The sequence below is a fragment of the Argentina silus genome (genome assembly GCF_951799395.1).
Source record: "Argentina silus genome assembly, chromosome: 5".
Lineage (NCBI taxonomy): Eukaryota > Metazoa > Chordata > Actinopteri > Argentiniformes > Argentinidae > Argentina > Argentina silus.
Window position 1 is genome coordinate 17,971,552 of NC_139659.1, and position 18,261 is coordinate 17,989,812.

At 43.3% G+C, this 18,261-nt stretch overlaps 2 protein-coding genes across 3 annotated transcripts; one reads left to right on the top strand and one right to left on the bottom strand.

Annotated features, from left to right (window-relative positions):
- Positions 1–3,713: 3,713 nt before the first annotated feature.
- LOC310804445 (RING finger protein 122) lies at positions 3,714–12,242 on the top strand. 2 transcript variants are annotated; one of them, XM_083669683.1, is made up of 6 exons: positions 3,714–4,027; positions 4,989–5,152; positions 7,118–7,163; positions 9,364–9,405; positions 9,641–9,723; positions 10,124–12,242. In XM_083669683.1, exons 2-6 carry the CDS (start codon positions 5,043–5,045, stop codon positions 10,236–10,238), a joined length of 396 nt encoding a protein of 131 aa, XP_083525809.1. In that variant the 5' UTR covers positions 3,714–4,027; positions 4,989–5,042; the 3' UTR covers positions 10,239–12,242. The 2 variants fall into 2 exon arrangements, with proteins under 2 accessions (XP_083525809.1, XP_083525810.1); XM_083669684.1 differs by having other exon boundaries at positions 9,644–9,723.
- On the bottom strand, positions 11,951–17,279 carry ppiab (peptidylprolyl isomerase Ab (cyclophilin A)). The gene is made up of 5 exons (XM_083669679.1): positions 17,120–17,279; positions 13,830–13,860; positions 13,263–13,351; positions 12,741–12,913; positions 11,951–12,426 (listed from the first exon to the last, which is right to left on the bottom strand). The coding sequence occupies exons 1-5, from the start codon at positions 17,183–17,185 to the stop codon at positions 12,294–12,296; spliced, it is 492 nt and encodes a 163-aa protein (XP_083525805.1). The 5' UTR covers positions 17,186–17,279; the 3' UTR covers positions 11,951–12,293.
- Positions 17,280–18,261: the final 982 nt, after the last annotated feature.

The following is an 18,261-nucleotide window of genomic DNA, read 5'->3' on the forward strand; positions in this document are numbered from 1 at the left end:
ACTCACCCACCCCTCTGTCTGGAGGTTAAGATAGGGTCACAGAGACAGTACCGAAGCTGATGGGGAAACTTTACAGTAGTTTGTTCACACAAAAACGTTGTATTCCCATTGAGAATGTCACTGATATAGCAATAACACTGCTTTGAGGCTAATACTGACCAAACTATGTCTCAATTTTGACATTTCTTACATGTTGACCAAGTTTTTCTTACATGTTGACCAAATTGGGTCAAGTTCCTTAGACCCAAGTTCCTAAGACCATTATAGCTAAACCAACCCCATGCAACATTGGTAAATATCTGATTTTATATCTGATGTTTTCTATTGGAGGAGGAGGATTAGAAAGTAAAGTAGGACAGGGTGAGGTGAGTCTGTCCCTGTCCAGAGGGACAGATCCCTAGCCCCACCAGAAACAACCCCTTGCCCCACCAACCACCCCATCCACCAGAAACAATCCCTAGCCCCACCAGAAACAACCCCTTGCCCCACCAACCACCCCATCCACCAGAAACAATCCCTAGCCCCACCAGAAACAACCCCTTGCCCCACCAACCACCCCATCCACCAGAAACAATCCCTAGCCCCACCAGAAACAACCCCTTGTACCACCAACCACCCTATCCACCAGAAACAACCTCTATCCCCACCAACCGCCCCATCCACCAGAAACAACCTCTAGCCCCACCAACCACCCCATCCACCAGAAACAACCTATAACCCCACCCACCGCCCCATCCACCAGAAACAACCTCTAGCCCCACCAGAAACAACCCCTAGCCCCACCAACCACCCCATCCACCAGAAACAACCTCTAGCCCCACCAGAAACAACTCCTATACCCAATAACCGCCCCACACACCATTTTGCTGTTAGCAGGTCTGATAATCTGATCGAATCGAAGTGTAAGTAAAGTATTGAGGGTTTAAGGGGAGTGTATGCCATTTGCTTACACCCATTAGGCTCCTTCAGAACTGCAAACACCAGCGGGGGAGGAGCCAGGGAAAGAAGGGGCCAGTTGTTGTTTCTGAAACAAGTCTCTATAAATGTGATGTTTGACTGTGATGTTGCTTTGTGTATACTGTTTGTGTCTTTGGGTTTCTGTGCAGTGGTTGTGGTCAGTCTCTGTGCCTGTTTCTACTCTCCTACCTTTCCATTTCTAAAAGACACCCTTTCTAATGGAATACTTGAATTATTTTTAATGGTCATTATTTTTGTACCACTGGTCTTTGAGGTTGAATATAAGAAAAACTAATAGGCAGAGAGGTTGTTATGATACCTTAACATGTGTACTAATTGTTGGTTTTAAGTAGAGGTTTCTCTGAATTCTTTGTTATTACCTATAACCTTTTGCATTTAATACTTTTGTTTTGATAATTCTGTACTGTTTGAAATTAGAAATATATACTTCTCTCAGACCTGTGTTTCATGTGGTAATTTCCCTGTGATTGAGACATTGTGGTCAGTTGAGTACTAACTGATGTATTCCTTTGGCCTCAACAATTCATGTTGAACTTGCAATGCCTATTTGATCTTTTAGTTGAATGTCATAATTAGTAAGGATGGGCATTTAAAAGTACTGACATTGTTTTTATTTTTCAACCTTTATTTATCTAGGTTTGTCTCATTGAGATGAAATCTCAGATGAAGAGACTGGTCCAATACAGAATTATTATCGAGTACTTAAAAATTGTGTGTGCATGTATCTATATGCCAACAGTGTGCTTAATTGCCTAATTTATCATAACCATTACAGATAACACATCCTAGTTCTCGGGGGGAGGGGGTTCCATATGGAGAGGAAGGGGGAGAGAGATGGGGAGGGGTTCCATATGATCGCAGAATATGGTTGTGTTTCCTGTTGTGCAAGGGCAATTAGGTATTGCAGGTAAACATTATAGGAGGCAAAATACACCAGCTTGATCAAAAAATAAATATAAAATGATTTTCGAGTTGGGATTTTTCCTTATCGATTATGAGTCTAGGTAAGAGAACTTGTGTACTCGTGTGATAAAGGGCCAGGAGTTTTTCTTGACCTCATGATCTGACCAGGGAAACCTGGTAATAGTTAAAAAGAAAAAACCTCCTGACTCTGGTGACTTAGAAGACACTTATGGTCATGTGGAGCTGTCTCATAGGATCAAAAAATCCATGTCCTTTTACAGTTAAATATGTTTTTTATGGAGTATCCTCACATCAGTACAGCCAGATGTTACCCCCATCTCTTGGGACTGCTGTGGTAAGTGGGTAAGGAGTGTGTGTGTGTGTGTGTGTGTGTGTGTGTGTGTGTGTGTGTGTGTGTGTGTGTGTGTGAGGGAGAGATGTGGGAAACATCTGGGAGTACTGAGAAGATACTCTTTAAAAATGTAACAGTGTAACGGACATGCATTTTTTAATGTTATGAGTGAGATATCAGGGCTCACTCCAAGTTTTCCCTCCCTCTCACCCTGACCTCATTCTAGGCACAGCTTTTCCTATTGATATCCAGATGTGCAGTAGGTTGAGTCATTATTTGTTGAGTACAGTCAGAGGAAACCAAGGGACAGAGCAAGTCTTTGTCTTATTGTCTCATTCCACAATTCACACTTCCTCTCACAGGATAAATGTTTGCTGACATCATATCACTCCAGCTAATGTGAGTGTGACTCTTTTGTCTATGATTAGACTTACATTGTATTAATCTCTATTCCATATATAATCCAGACTCTGTTTAGAAGCTATTTGTGTTGTGTTTAATACACAATCAAACACAGATGTCATGATGTCTAGGCCCTGAGCTGTTTTGGACCATGTGACTTGATCTGGAAAAACTCAGGGCCCTTGTCATAATGACCTCAGGGCTCATGTTTGGGAACCACTGGGATACTATTTTTGAGCCAATGACTAAACAAGCTTATCTCAAACTTCCTGATGACAGTTTTAAATGTTGTTGAAATGTGTGTTCCTCTTTCTGACATTCAGTAGACAAGCCTTTTCCTCTCCACAAATAAAGCTGAGGCAGCCCAGCATTTGGCCTCTGTATCTTGATTGTTCAGTCTCTACACAAAATATCTGTCAAAAAAATGTGTACATTTTTGTATTCTTTCTGAGATTTGGGAGGATAGGATGAGATGTCTTGAGACTCTATTGCTCCCTGAGAGAACGCACTGTCTCCAAAACCAGCACCACCTGCATGCATGTTACAGCTCACTTTCATTGTGATTTACAGTAGACAGATCATTTAGGGGGAATATAGGGTTGCTGGGCTTAAACCAGAAACCCTGAGGCTATGGTTCTGGTCCACTACTGTGCATTAAGGGTCCAGATCTCTTGGCAGAGATTGTAGTATGCTCATATACATGTAGACCACATGTATTACTGTGATTCCAGCTGTAAAGGAGGAGCTTTGCAAATTGGTGTACCGGTAATGGTTTATTTTGTGAAAACCTGACTTTGTAAATGTAAATGTTATGATGGCTCACAATAAAATGTTACCGATATTCAAACTTTACATTGTTGTATAACTGATGCTTCATAACATTAGTTTAACAGCTGGATTGGTTAAATGTGGCCAATAGGCCTAATCACAACGTTAACTGCGCACCCCACTCTATTGCTATCCACCAGATTGGTGCGGGCTTCTGTCCCTCATCTGTTAGGGTGGGACTGGGAGTAGGTGACGAGAAAAACAGAATTGTTTTCACTCGTCTGAATTTGATACTTGATTAACAAGGGATTGTACTTTAGTGCTGTGTATGAAGACACAGAGGCGTTGTTTCTGGGCGATATGTTAAAACTACGAATAATTCCAGATGTGGAGACTAAGCTTCTAGCCACGATCGAATCCTTTGTCTGTCTCTAAAGTTTTGTTAAATTAATCTCAGATGTCTGTCATTGGTAGTCTGTTGGTGAAAACTCGGAAAACGCATCGTAAATGAAGAATGCAGAATCCAGATGTGAGCGCAGACACGACCAGTGTTGATAATGAGAACATAACGTTGTCCCACCGAGGAGTATTCTGCGTTATTGATGCGCCCGCACCAGTATAAGGGTAAGCATGTTTACGCATGACACTACATGGACATTGCTCTTATAGTTCAATATTTCTATCAAAGAGTTTCATTCTTATGATCATGGATCGTTTACATGCATAATTTAAGAGGTTTTTTATTGCTGACATATTCATGTATACACGCTACATATAACCGTATGCATGATTCACATTTTACCATGGAATAGGACTCTTAACACGACATAATCTGTACTGTATATCCTTGAATAAGTTTGATTAGCAACCATCGAATGCCAAATCTTCCGTTTTGGAAGCTTTGTCAAATGTCAAAGCTTCCGTTGACAGAGAGAGGGAGTGAAAACATGAACAGTACATTGTATTTTTTTTACCTTGGCGATTCGAATGTGCATAGTTGTTAAAATCGGGTTTGAAGCACAATCTCCAATACATATAGCCTTTAAAAGACAAGACAAAACTTTCATGCAGTGTGTGTGTGTGTGTGTGTGTGTGTGTGTGTGTGTGTGTGTGTGTGTGTGTGTGTGTGTGTGTGTGTGTGGCCTGCCCAGCTGGAGTGGCGTCTCATATGCTGTGCTTCCCTAGGCTATGTCAGGAGAGTAGCCCCCCTGATACCTGACTCATAATAAAAAACTATTGCTGTTCTAAAGGTGCTGTTGCCACAAATATGATGTATTTACAGTACAAAGTAATCTCTCTACCTGGGGCTATTTGATTACTGTTTTGGGTTTCACAGCTATAACTGACGTTATCTTCACTCAGGTAATTTTGAATACTTTATGAAAGGCATACGCATTTTCAACATGCATAGCAACAAGAACTGCTAGAGACAAGGAAAATAGAACAGCAAGTTTTTTTCAGATTGGCATTTACAACATTTTGAGTGTCTCCAATTGTTAAGATGTGTGTGTGTGTGTGTGTGTGTGTGTGTGTGTGTGTGTGTGTGTGTGTGTGCGTGTGCGTGTGCGTGTGTGTTTCTCTCCAGAGTGTGTCTCAGGTTCAACATCAGAGGTCAGGGGTGAGAGGTCAGACAGAGGCCATGTCTCCTGTGTCATTCCCGGACCTTCCTCTCAACATCTACATGGTCATCTTTGGAACGGGAATATTCATCTTCGTCCTCAGCCTCATCTTCTGCTGTTACTTTATCAGGTAAAGACCTAATTTATCTATCTCTCTCTGTATCTGTCTGTCCTTCTTCCTCTCTATCTCACCCTACCACTTCCCCTCTCTCTCTCTTACTTCCTCTCTAACTCTCCCTCTTCATCTCTATCTCTGTATCTCTCTCTCTTCATCTCTATCTCTCTAACTCTCCCTCTTCATCTCTATCTCTCTCTCTCTCTCTCTCTTCCCTCTCTCTCTCTAACTCTCCCTCTTCATCTCTATCTCTGTATCTCTCTCTCTTCCTCTCTATTCAAACACATCATTCTGAGCCTGTTCCTCTGCTGCTAGCTTATTGAGAAAAAGGCATCTCTTCATGTTCCTTTCCATTTCAATTTAGTCAATTCAGGAGATGATTTATGATTCCAATTAAACAATTCAGAACTGCCATTTATTTGCAAAGTGGATTTTTCAATTGTTAGGTTGGAATTTGTCCCAAACCCTGCTTTGAACATAATTTCCCGCTTCGGTCTTTGCATGTGCATGTGATGAGGGCCTGTTGAAGTGTTGCTGTTGTGGGACAGTCTCTCTCCGCCAGGCTCCCCCCCCATGAGCAGGCAGCATTTCCTCTCTCCTGAAGTACTTCCCAACTCAAACAATCAGCTGCAGATCCTTATCTTCCCTCGTTTGTCCCAGACGCTATTTTAGTCTGCAAGCAACAGCCCTATACAGCTGGAACTAAACATAGTGCCTATCCTATCCTGACCCTCCCCTCCAGCACACACACACACACACACACACACACACACACACACACACACACACACACAGAAAGACAGAGAGAGAGAGAATGTCCCCTATGTGATCTTGTCAGCAGTGTTCAGCCCAATGTTGGTGTTCTGATGTTGATCTCCTGGAGACCAGCTCTCTATGATCCTGACATCCAGCTTTTGTGTTGCGTGAGCCTTATCTTGTTCTCCATTAATAAGTGGGCGGAGACGTATGGTGTGTGCCTTTATGACATGTAGAACTAACATTAGACGTATCTGTGTTTACTAATATCTAATATCAGTATTGTTTTCTTATTCACCAGACACACACACACACACATGCATGCACGCACGTGTGCGCACGAAAACACACACGCACGCACGCATAAATACACAACAAAGAAATGGATGGTCCATGTGTGGGCTCTGGTTTGACAGAGAGGATATGGTGGTTGTTGCCAGGGGTTACTCTTGTTCTCTGAAGTGCCCTTGAGCTCTAATAAAGTGTGATGGTATTCATTGGTTATCCTGGAACACACACAAAAAAGCTTTGTCCAGTGTCACACTCTTCTCAGTGTGTGTGTGTGTGTGTGTGTGTGTGTGTGTGTGCGTGTGTGTGTGTGTGTATCTCAGCCTCCCTCTACTCTTCTCTCGTCTCGTTCACGCCTGATAAGAGCGATAACAGTCTCAGAGAAGTAACACTGTCTCATCTTAGAGACACACAAACACACCAAGTGAGCTGTAAGGTGTCAGAGGTGTCATGTCCATTAAAGCATGGGCAAACATGTCCCTCTTCAATATCTGTTTGAAGAATGAAAACACCTTAGATGATTTTCGACACAAAATCTATTTAAGGATGTTACATTTGGCATTAGTGCCACAGTAGCTCTTTACATAACTACAATGATACTGTAGATACTGAATCATCACAATTCTTTATTATCAAAAGCTCACAACAAAAGTGAAATGATAGATCTCACACCTCAGCTGTAGAGATGTGTCAGCTTATGGAACGTTTGTTTCATTGATGGAATCACTGTATGTCTTACTGTCTGTTACTACGGTGACTGGAGACTGGGCTGTCATACAACATAAGCTCAGTGTTGGTTAGGTTTTATATGAAACACTGATTAATACCAAAGTACGCTCCCTGAGTATCTGTTCTCTTCCTTAATTGAGGTAAGGCTAAGCTGTACTTCTCTCTGTTTACTATTACCTAATGTTCTCTCTTTCTGTCTGTTCACAGTAAATTGAGGCACCAAGCCCAGCGAGAAAGGTTTGGATACAAAGCGGTAAGCACGACAATGCATAACATTACACATACACATTATTGCATTGTCTTACATTTTACATTACATTACATTACATTTTTTTGGCATTTAGCAGATGCCTTTATCCAAAGCGACTTACAACAAATACATTTGTTTAAGTAAGTGAATCATCTATCCATCAGTCATCATAAGAAAAAGTAATCTATGCTAGGACCAGGCTAGAAGAAGGAAGGATTTTTTTTTTTTTTTTTTTTTATTAATTTATTTACAATAGAGAAACTGTACAGGGGGGGTAGTGGGGATGAAGAGGTCTTTAGGAGGGACAGTTAAGATGTAGCCTGAAGAGATGGGTCTTCAATCTACGGCAGAAGATAGGTAGTGACTCTGCAGCCCTGACAGTAGTGGGAAGTTCCACCAGCGGGGCGCCAGGACAGTGAAAAGCCGTGACCGTGTAGCACGACTGCTGCATCCACGTAGATGCGGTGGAGCCAGGCGGCCAGCCGGAAGAGCAGAGTGATCAGGCAGGGGTTTGGGGGCTGACGATTGCTTGCAAGTAGGTGGTTTACTGTGTTGAATGCAGCAGACAGGTCCAGAAGAATGAAAACAGAGGAGAGGGAGAAAGCTCGAGTGAAGGGCCTCCGTGACAGCAAGGAGAGCAGTGTCAATAGAGTGCCCCGCCTTAAAGCTGGATTGGTGAGGATCAAGGAGGTTGTTCTGAAGGAGATAGTGAGACAGTTGGTTAGATTGGTTGGTAAGGGATACCGGTCTGTAGTTATGGACAGCAGACGGGTCAAGAGTCTGTTTTCTTGAGAAGAGGATTGACTCTGGCTGTCTTAAAGGCAGCTGGGACAGATTATTTGGATAGAGAGGAATTTATTATGGTGGTAAGGAATGGAAGGAGGTCTTTGGGGATGGATTGGAGAAAGGGGGAGGGGATAGGATCGAGGGGGCAAGTGGTTGCCCGCTTGGATGTGACCAGTCTTAGAATATCATCAGGGGAGAGGGGGGGGAAAGAGCTGATAAACCAGAGACAGAGTGTAGCGCAGTGGGTTTGGGAGGAGTGGTAGCAGTGTTGGCGAGAGGTAGAGAGAAAGAGCTGCTAATGTCATCAACCTTCTTTTCAAAGTAGGTGACAAAGTCATCCGCAGACAGGGAGGAGGGAGAAGGAGGGAGGAGGGGGAGGAGGTGGGTTGAGGAGTGAGGAAAATGTGGAGAACAGTTTCCCTGGGTCAGAGGCAGAGGATTGAATTTTGGAATGGTAGTAAGAAGCTTTAGCAGCTGATGCAGATGAGATGTAGTTGAGGAGGAGAGAGAGATAATGTTATAGGTCATCAGGGAGGCCGGTTTTTCTCCATTTCCTCTCAGCTGCCCGGGGCCCTATTCTACAAGCTTGCAGGGTTTTAGACAGCCAAGGAGCGCGTGGAGAGGATCGTGCTGGCCTTGAGGTCTGTGGACAGAGAGAGTTGAAGGATGAGGAAAGAATGGACAGGAGGGTGGAGGAGGCTGCATCAGTGGATAGAATGGAGAAGGATTCAACAGAGGGTAGGGAGGATAAGACAGAGGAAGAGAGAGCAGTGAAGGAGAGGGTACGCAGGTTGCGACGAGAGGATACAGTGTGGGTAGAGACTGACTGGGAGGGGGTGGATTTGAGGGGAAGGGAGAAGGATACAAAATGATGATTAGAAACTGGAAGAGGGGTGACAGTAAAGTTGGAGGTATGGGAGGATCTGGTGAAGACAAGGTCGAGCTGATTGCCCGCCTTCGGAGGAGAGTGGGACAGGGTAAGGCCGAAGGAGGAGAGAAGGTCAAGTACTCCAGATGAGTGAAGCTTCTCTGATTGGATATTGAAGTCACCCAGTAGTGAGTGCTGTGTGCCGTCCTCAGGGAAGAAGCTGAGAAGGACATCCATTTAATCTAAGAAGTCACCAAGCTGACCTGGTGGACGATAGATAATGACAATGTGAAGTTTGACAGGGGAGGTGACAGAAACAGCATGGAATTCGAAGGTGGCACATTTACAACGTTGCATGTCTGCAACAGTTGTATTTCATGCTGTCTTATGTTTTCACAGGTTTGCATACCATATGAACCTTCTCTCATAGTGTCTGACTAAAGATATGAATAGCCCACAAGTAATTGGAGCAAAGACATCCAACTGACATATTAACCATTAACCAACAAATGTGTGGATAATTTACAAATACAACGTGATATTCCACAGGTTGTGTTCAAAGGTGATCCAAAGAAATTGAATCTACATGGGGTAAGGTCTACTACATTCTGTTTTTGATATTTCTAGTGCTTGCCATTTGTATTAATACCATTCTCCATCCCTTGGTGTTTAGGCCAACATTTTTTGACTCTTCTTTCCCCTGCTCTCTCTATATCCCTTTCAATTTCTATCTCTCTTCCTTGCTGCCTCTCTTGTCTCTCCCCACCCCCTCTCCATCCCTCCATCTCTTTACCTCCCTCTCTCTCTCTCTCTTTCTCTCTCACAGCAGACATGTGCTGTGTGCTTGGAGGACTTTAGACTGAAAGATGAGTTAGGAGTATTGCCATGCCAACATGCTTTTCACCAGAGGTGAGTGCCCATCTCTAACACAGCCAATTCTACTTACCAAGGAGTGTGTTGGAAAGCTGGAAAGAAACAAAAGCCTACACCCTGCAGCTCTCCAAATTGACCATTCCTGGGCCTAACACTGGATAATTGGGAACTTGAGTGATCTATGCTATCTATGTGATATCTTGATACACAGTGTATTTAGTGTCCTTTAGGCAAAGCCCTTCTCCTCTCAGACTAGCATTCTGTCTAGGTGTTGTACATCAAGCTGCCTCACGCTACAGAAACAGGAGATAGGCTCATGCAACCTGGTTCAAACAAGGCTTACTTACTTATCCTATCGATGGCATCCAGCTGTGCTTTGATTACTATGTTGATTTGCTGCCTTGTGTGTGTGTGTGTGTGTGTGTATTAAATGCAGGTGCCTGGTGAAATGGTTGGAGGTGCGCTGTGTGTGTCCCATGTGTAACAAACCCATCGCCGGACCACCAGAACACCGCCACAGCCTGGGTACGCTACTGGACGAACTGGTGTAGCATGTCGCCATAAAGACTCCATTGGAGGGACTGGTATCTCCAGGATTTAATTACCTGCTCGCAACATTACCCTGAGCTACTGTATATATACTCTTGAGCCATAAAAACAGCTGTTGTGGTGGACAGTTGATGGAGACAGTTGATGGAAGTCTCAGGAGAGGTGAGGTCACTATGCGATGTTAGGCTACAACTAGCTGCCATCCACATGGGGGTGAGCTGGGGCCCAATTGCTCTACCGAAATGAATTGGCAAAGGACCCAGGTGGGTTCTGAATCTACTAACCTCATTACCATGCAGAACTAGGCCTCAATGGACAGGAGACTTCTGAGCCTGGAATCAGTCATTTATTGTGGACTGACTGATAAGCTGACTGACTGGTTGTGACATGCTGAGAGACTGCATAGTACTTTTCAACTGGACACATCCTTTACTCACTGGCTTTGTGGCTCACCTGCACCTCGAGTGCCCTGATGATCTGAACTAATCACAAGAACAATCTCATGGACAAACAGATAGCTCATGTGTGCTCATCGCGTTTTACAATATTTTCAATTTAGTTCAAGTGACAAATTGTTGGAAAATTGACCAACCACTAATGGGCTATAAGAGAGTTGATTATTTGTCATTACATTGAACACAAGCATACACAGAGCAGCTCTATAACATCATTCAACAGCAATAGAATGTAACAAGGACAATAGATAAAATATAAAATAGAAACAGTAACAATAATAAAAGGGAGGAGGGGAGTAAAGTAATATAATAATATATGCCATTTAGCTGACGCTTTTATCCAAAGCGACTTGCATTGCAGTGAGTGCATACATTTCAGTATATATGGTCCCACAAAGTGTAGAGTGCAATATCAATGGAGTGTCACTGAGCAGGAGGGGAGGGAGGGGTGGAGGTATAGTCAGTTGGGGGGAGGGGGAGGTAGGGGGACTGAGGTCTAATGGCCTGAGGATAGAAGCTATTCTGAAACCTGTTGGTCCAGGACTGGATGCTATGTACTGTCTGCCAGATGGAAGCAGAGAGAACAGGGTGTGACTGGGATGGCTGTTGTCCTTGATGATCTTCCTGGCCTTCCCTTACATCTCTCGGAGTAGATGGCGTGGACGGCTCTGCCTCAATTCAATGTAATGACAAATAAATGAGACATGACAAAGTACAATGTTTTAATCATGTTAAGTGCCTCATGTGTCCTTGTTACCTCAGGCCTATTAAACGGATCAAAAAATTGTAAATCTTGACATTTCCTGTGATTTGGAAATAAGGAAACCTTCCTATAAAAAACGTTATAGTTTCACCTTTTCCCAGAAGAATGTATTGAAAATACAGCAGTGACATCTAATTTGGTAAACATGGGTAGACCTAATACACAGATACTGAACAGGCTGGTCATGAATCACTTAAGATTAATCTGTGTCCACTTCCTGTCATTGAATTGTGGTACAGGCCTAGTTCACTTTGTAAGCTGCTGACCTCTGGTGGTGAAAGGTAAACTAATAATATTGCGCAAACAAATTTACAGAATTTGACCTGTTCAAAAGTGTTGTGAAAATTTTCCCAATATAATGACACTCAGATTACCAAGGAATGGCTTACCAACAGTGTCCTCACAAACAGTGAATAATACATATTTGTGTGGTGCTTTAAAACAATGCAGTACATTTCCTTTAAGTGCCCCAAACCTTTGACTGACAGTACCCAAGTTCTCAGTTGACAAATCTTTATTCAGACATGTTTAAGGAGTCTTTCATTACTTTATTTTTGTTCAACAAAATGTGGTCCTGAGGGGACAATTAAAAATGAACAAGAGGCGAGTCATAAATGAAACGTTCAGTGAAACTGTTCGAGTAGGAATGGTAAAAAAAAAGAAAAATAATAAAAAAAGGCAATCTCAATGATTAGGAATGTTGTTGCTTTTTGAAGGGAGGATAGAGAGCGGTGGACAATTGGGTGCTTGGACCTAAGTAAAGGAGGAGAAGGGAGAGCTGGGTGGTAGTAGGAAGAAGTTGCTCAGAGCTAGATTGGGGGGAAGGCGGGATAAGTTGCTCAGAGCTGTCCGCAGTCGGCGATGGTGACTTTACGCTTGCACTTGCCACCGTTGGTACCTTCCGCTTCCATCTTATCAACCACATCCAAACCCTCCACAACTCTACCGAACACCACATGTTTCCCATCCAGCCTGGAGGGAGGAAAGGAGGGAGAGTAGTTGGAGTACTTCTTTCCTAGCAGGTGCACTGACATTGAATACTTCCTTTGAAAAAGTTCCAAGCTAGAGACATACTCCTAATCCTAAACAGACCTTGTGTAGATCTGAAAGCATTATTGTAACTCCTCATTGACTTCATATATGCTAGGGAGAATTGCTGGATTCCTATCCAATCTTTTCATATCTACAAGTGTTAGGGATGGGTGTGTGTACAAACATGTTTGAGTATCTGACCAGTTGGTATCCGCAATGCTGAAAGTTAGTGAGCGCATGTACTTGAGACTTACCACTGAGTGTTGTCTGTGCAGATGAAGAACTGGGATCCGTTGGTGTTAGGTCCAGCGTTGGCCATTGACAGACAGCCTTTGCCTGAGTGCTTCAGGCTGAAGTTCTCATCAGCAAACTTTTCGCCATAGATGGACTTTCCTCCGGTTCCGTTATGCCTGGTGAAGTCACCACCCTGAGAGGGGGGAGTGGAAATGCCGGTCAGGCCTCAAGAAAATCCATCTCTCAAAGACATTTTAATGTATTAATTGTCTCTTGACTAGGTGCCAGGCTTGGAGCTGACCAAGTTGGGTGCACCATGTAGACAACGTTTCAGATGGTAAAGTAGGAAACGAGAGGAAGTCATTTTAGAAAGTGGTCCCTAGGGTTGGTCGAGGAGAGCTGTAGAGCGTTCTGTCTTGTTTCAACCCATCAACATACATCTAACTCTATTTGGGACCAAAGCCTGCACATCCAGGAGAGCTCCACAACAAGAGTGGGAGATGACAGTTCATGACCACGGAGTAACCACAATTCTGTCTTACCTGGCACATGAACTTGGGGATGATGCGGTGGAAGCCAGAACCCTTGTAGCCAAAACCCTTCTCCCCAGTGCACAGGGCACGGAAGTTCTCTGTCAAAAGATGGACACTCATTTTCAGTTACCGTACACTGCTATTGCATAGGGCACAGATGTCACATCAAAAATACATGCTCTTATTTTCTTGAAATAACATTGTAGTTTAGACATATTGCCAAGTCTGTAGTGCCTGTAGCAGATTAAGTAAATGGGCCATGTCTGTGTGGCCCAGTTCATAGGCTGTGAACAAGGCCATGTTTCTAACTATAGGCAGGCCCAATCATAACTGTTGTAGGACCCCAGGACCAAGATTGAAGAACACTAATAGGAAGCTTAGCTTAGCCTAGGGCCCTCTTGCTAAATACTGCAATGGAACATTTCAACAAGAAATTAGGTGCGAGGTGTTGCCAAACGTGGTGGTCAGACTACTCTGCAAGAAGGGTTGTGGAAATCAAAATGTCAACAAAGCACCATTATCACGAGTAAATCTTTTTATTCAAATTCATTTGGCAATTTAATCAGTCACACTCACCTGCAGTCTTGGGGACCACATCACTGTTTAGCTGCAAGAGAGAAAGAATAAAAACATTTGAATTGGTAAACATCACTCTTCACAGAAAGTACAGTCTTCACAAATGAAGTGTGTATCCAGGCAACCACCATCCAGGCATGGTTGAGCAGTGACAACTCATTTTACCCTTTGCCTTTGGTTATGTACAGGGGCGGCAGGTGGAGGTTGAAATCAGGGGATGTGTGAGGAATGGTATCAAATGTGTGTTTGATACCATTACTCATTCTGTTCCATGCATTACAATGAACCCGCCAGCAGCCTCAACTGGTTCTGCACTATACCTGGCCAGTGTTGTGAATAATGAGTATGCAACAGGTATGATCGAAAAGTATGGGACCAGAAGCTGAGCCTTACAGCATAAGGAGTGAAGTCATAGCTCGCAACCCTATACAACTAGCCACAAAATGCTTTAGACAAATGTACAATATGTGGTCCTCTGTGGCTCAGTTGGTAGAGCATGGTGCTAACAACGCTTAGGTTGTGGGTTTGATTCCTGCTGGGACCATATATACTGAAATGTATGCACTCACTGCAATGTATATCGCTTTGGATAAAAGCGTCAGCTAAATGGCATATATTAGATATGACATACTTGTCCTGTACACCATGTCGCATGACTAAAGCTACCGTCTCAGATTACACGACCACCAACAGCTCTGGGTAGAATTCGTCACTGTACATTGACGATTACCTGGTTTACCTAATTCGCTCCATGGTTAAAAAAAAAAAAAAAAAAACTCCCCTCCAAGCAACATTGACGCTGAATCTGTCGTTGCTTAAATCCATAATAGGAACTACTTCCTCCTACTGGGCTCCAGCTGTAAGACGCAAATACGGAAACTCTTAGATAAACACGTCATTCTCTCCATAGCCTAACTATTGTGGATTGCAATATGCAGAGGACATGGAGCGACCGGCTCCAGCCGTCACAACAGATCCTCCCTCCAACCGCACAGACTGACCCACCCACATCTGGAGCCAGTACTTTTCCACTGTTCTTCAGGACACGGAAAGGGAGGCCGCCACCGTTGGCACAAAGCCAGTCGGATTAGGTAAAACAGGGTGAAGCAATTGTCGTAGCAATTGAGCATAAACGCTGTAACGTTCGTTATGCGTTTCCTTGTTGGGGAGGACGGGTGGGGCACACAAGCTTGTTCAGACCTATGCGCTATAAACAGTTGAGTCCGCTGCATGAAGTACTTCCTTGGAAGGAGATGACAATATACCTCAGTGTGTGTAGGTCTACACACACACACACACACACACACACGTATATATATATATATATATATATATATATATATATATATATATATATATATATATATATATATATATATATATATACACATACATACATATACATACATACATACCCACTTTATTAGGTACACCTGTTCAACTGCACGTTAACGCAAATATCTAATTAGCCAAACACATGGCAGCAACTCAATGCATTTAGGCATGTTGACATGGTCAAGACGACCTGCTTAAATTCAAACCGAGCATCAGAATGGGGAAGAAACGTGATTTAAGTGACTTTGAACGTTGGTGCCAGACGGGCTGGTCTGAGTATTTCAGAAACTGCTGATCTACTGCTGATTTTCACACACAACCATCTCTAGGGTTTACAGAGAATGGTCCGAAAAAGAGAAAATATCCAGTGAGCGGCAGTTCTCTGGGCGAAAACGCCCATGATCATGTCAATATGGACCAAAATCTGAGGAATGTTTCCAGCACCTTGTTGAATCTATGCCACAAAGAATTAAGGCAGTTCTGAAGGCAAAAGGGGGTCCAACCCGGTACTAGCAAGGTGTACCTAATAAAGTGGCCGGTGAGTGTGTGTGTAATATTATTTGTGTGTGTGTGTGTCTCTCTCTCTTTCTCATCCATAGATAGATAGATATCCATCTTAGATAATTGCATGAATGAGAAGGTGTACAGGTGTTCCGAATAAAGCGCTCGGTGAGTGTACATTTCCATTGACAGACTTGACCCATTTATTTTTTTTATATATATATATATATATATATATATATATATATATATATATATATAAATAAATGAGAATGAGAGAGAGAGACACACAAATATAATCGAGGAACGGAGTGTAAAACAATTACTCTTGCCAGTTTGGAGCTAGAAAACACGTCCACGTGCTCAAGACGAGGGGCAACAGTACCCATAATCATGGCATGCGTTTAAAGGTGGAAAAAAAAGCATAGCTAGAAAACTGTAGCCAGCTTGCAATTTCTGCGATTTCAATTCAAAGTCAAAATATCATCTTACTATAAGCAACAAGCAAGCCAGCTTAAGTGTTGGTAGCATATACTTAAAGACTACGATTGCTAAGGGGCCACTTCATATGTCAGCCAATTTTGCAGCATTGAAATGAAAACGTGCCAAAGACTGAGGGGGGCGAACCCCATGATTGATTACCAATAAAAGAAAACCAATGTTAGGAAACTCTCCGATTGTGGTCAATCCAAGGCATTACACAAGTGTGCTAGATCATTGTACGTTGTTCCTTTTCCCCTCACACCCTCCCTTTTTCAAAATGGCATCTGGCGCCATATAAAACATTGTGAAAATGGCGACCGGTAAAAAAATAAATAAAACGATACATGGATGAAAAACTTGAGAACCTTATACTTTCCGTATAGCATAGTCTAATCAAATGGCATCTTCAAATCTGAAATGCCAAATGTACAATGAGTAACTACATGTCTACAATATCATGTCTTTTGCACTCTGGTTAGATGCCAAACTACATTTCGTTGTCTCAGTATTTGTACTCTGTGCAATGAGAATAAAGTTTAATCTAATCTAATGAATCTACATGTCTGAGCAAGGTGTAGCCCGCCACCTTACGGTGCAACCGGTGTTCCGAGTGGATCGAAGCGAAACAATGCAACTAACCGGTATGAAATGACTTGCCAAAATAGTTTGTTTATGAGCTACCAAAAAATAAATAAAATAAATATCCTTGGTCGATTCAACACTTTAGTGGGTCTGAACAGTGACAAGTTATCAATTAAGTTAGCCCACTGCACCCCTTGTAACTACCCTAAGCACTGACAGGACTGTCAACTGAAACCACGTGGACTTGACAGCAGAGCGGGCGCACGCACCTCGCTAAGTGGGAGAGGGCTATAATCAATGTAATTAGATCATTATTTGGATGGCGTTTATGTTGTAGTGAACACAAAGTTAACATATTCCCACGCAAGCCGGTTTAGCTCATGTCTTACCTCCATCACAATCCTGCCAGTTGGTGTGTCATCTATTTTAATATCAAAGAAAACTTTGGTCCCCATGTTTGCGACCGACGGGTTTTGTTTCGTGAAAACACACAGGTAAAGATCAAGATACTGGAAGGTGCCGCAGCTGAATCGGAACGGAAACGCAAATGTGTACACAAAATATATAAGAGCACGGAGGGAAGCGCCGGAGTCGGTGAAAACCTATGAGTATACACGATCTGATGAGTGGCATAAACTTTGACCAATTAAAGGTCTCACCGGTGCATAAATTAAAACCTTGATCCCATCCCCTGCACGTCCGTTTGATCAGCGAATTTTGGGGGACGGACTCATGATTGACATCGGGATTGGCCCATTGTGGTCGATATTAATGACGACATCGAATTCAATCCAATGAACTGCCAGGAATTGTGTGGGTGTGTACCGGCTCTGGCGTTATGTCTCCTCTGCCGTCCGCACAGTGTGGATTTCAGGGCGTCTCCCGACGAATAAAATCGCCATTATGGATCAAGTCTGTCGATGTGTCAATGGAAATGTACACTCACCGAGCACTTTATTCGGAACACCTGTACACCTTCTCATTCATGCAATTATCTAATCAGCCAATCCTGTGGCAGCAGCGCAACGCATAAAATCCTGCAGATACGGGCCAGCAGCTTCAGGTAATGTTCACATCAACCATCAGGATGGGGAAAAAATGTGATCTCAGTGATTTTGACCGTGGCATGATTGTTGGTGCCAGACGGGCTGGTTTGAGTATTTCTAAAACTGCTAATCTCCTGGGATTTTCACGCACAACAGTCTCTAGAGTTTACTCAGAATGGTGCAATAAAGAAAAAACGTCCAGTGAGCGGCAGTTCTGTGGACGGAAACGCCTTGTTGATGAGAGAGGTCAACGGAGAATGGCTAGACTGGTTCGAGCTCACAGAAAGGCTACGGTAACTCAGATAACCACTCTGTACAATTGTGGAGAGCAGAAAAGCATCTCAGAATGCACAACGCGTCGAACCTTGAGGCGGATGGGCTCCAACAGCAGAAGGCCAGGTCGGGTTCCACTTCTGTCAGCCAAGAACAGAACACTGAGGCTGCAGTGGGCCCAGGCTCACCAAAACTGGACAGTTGAAGACTGG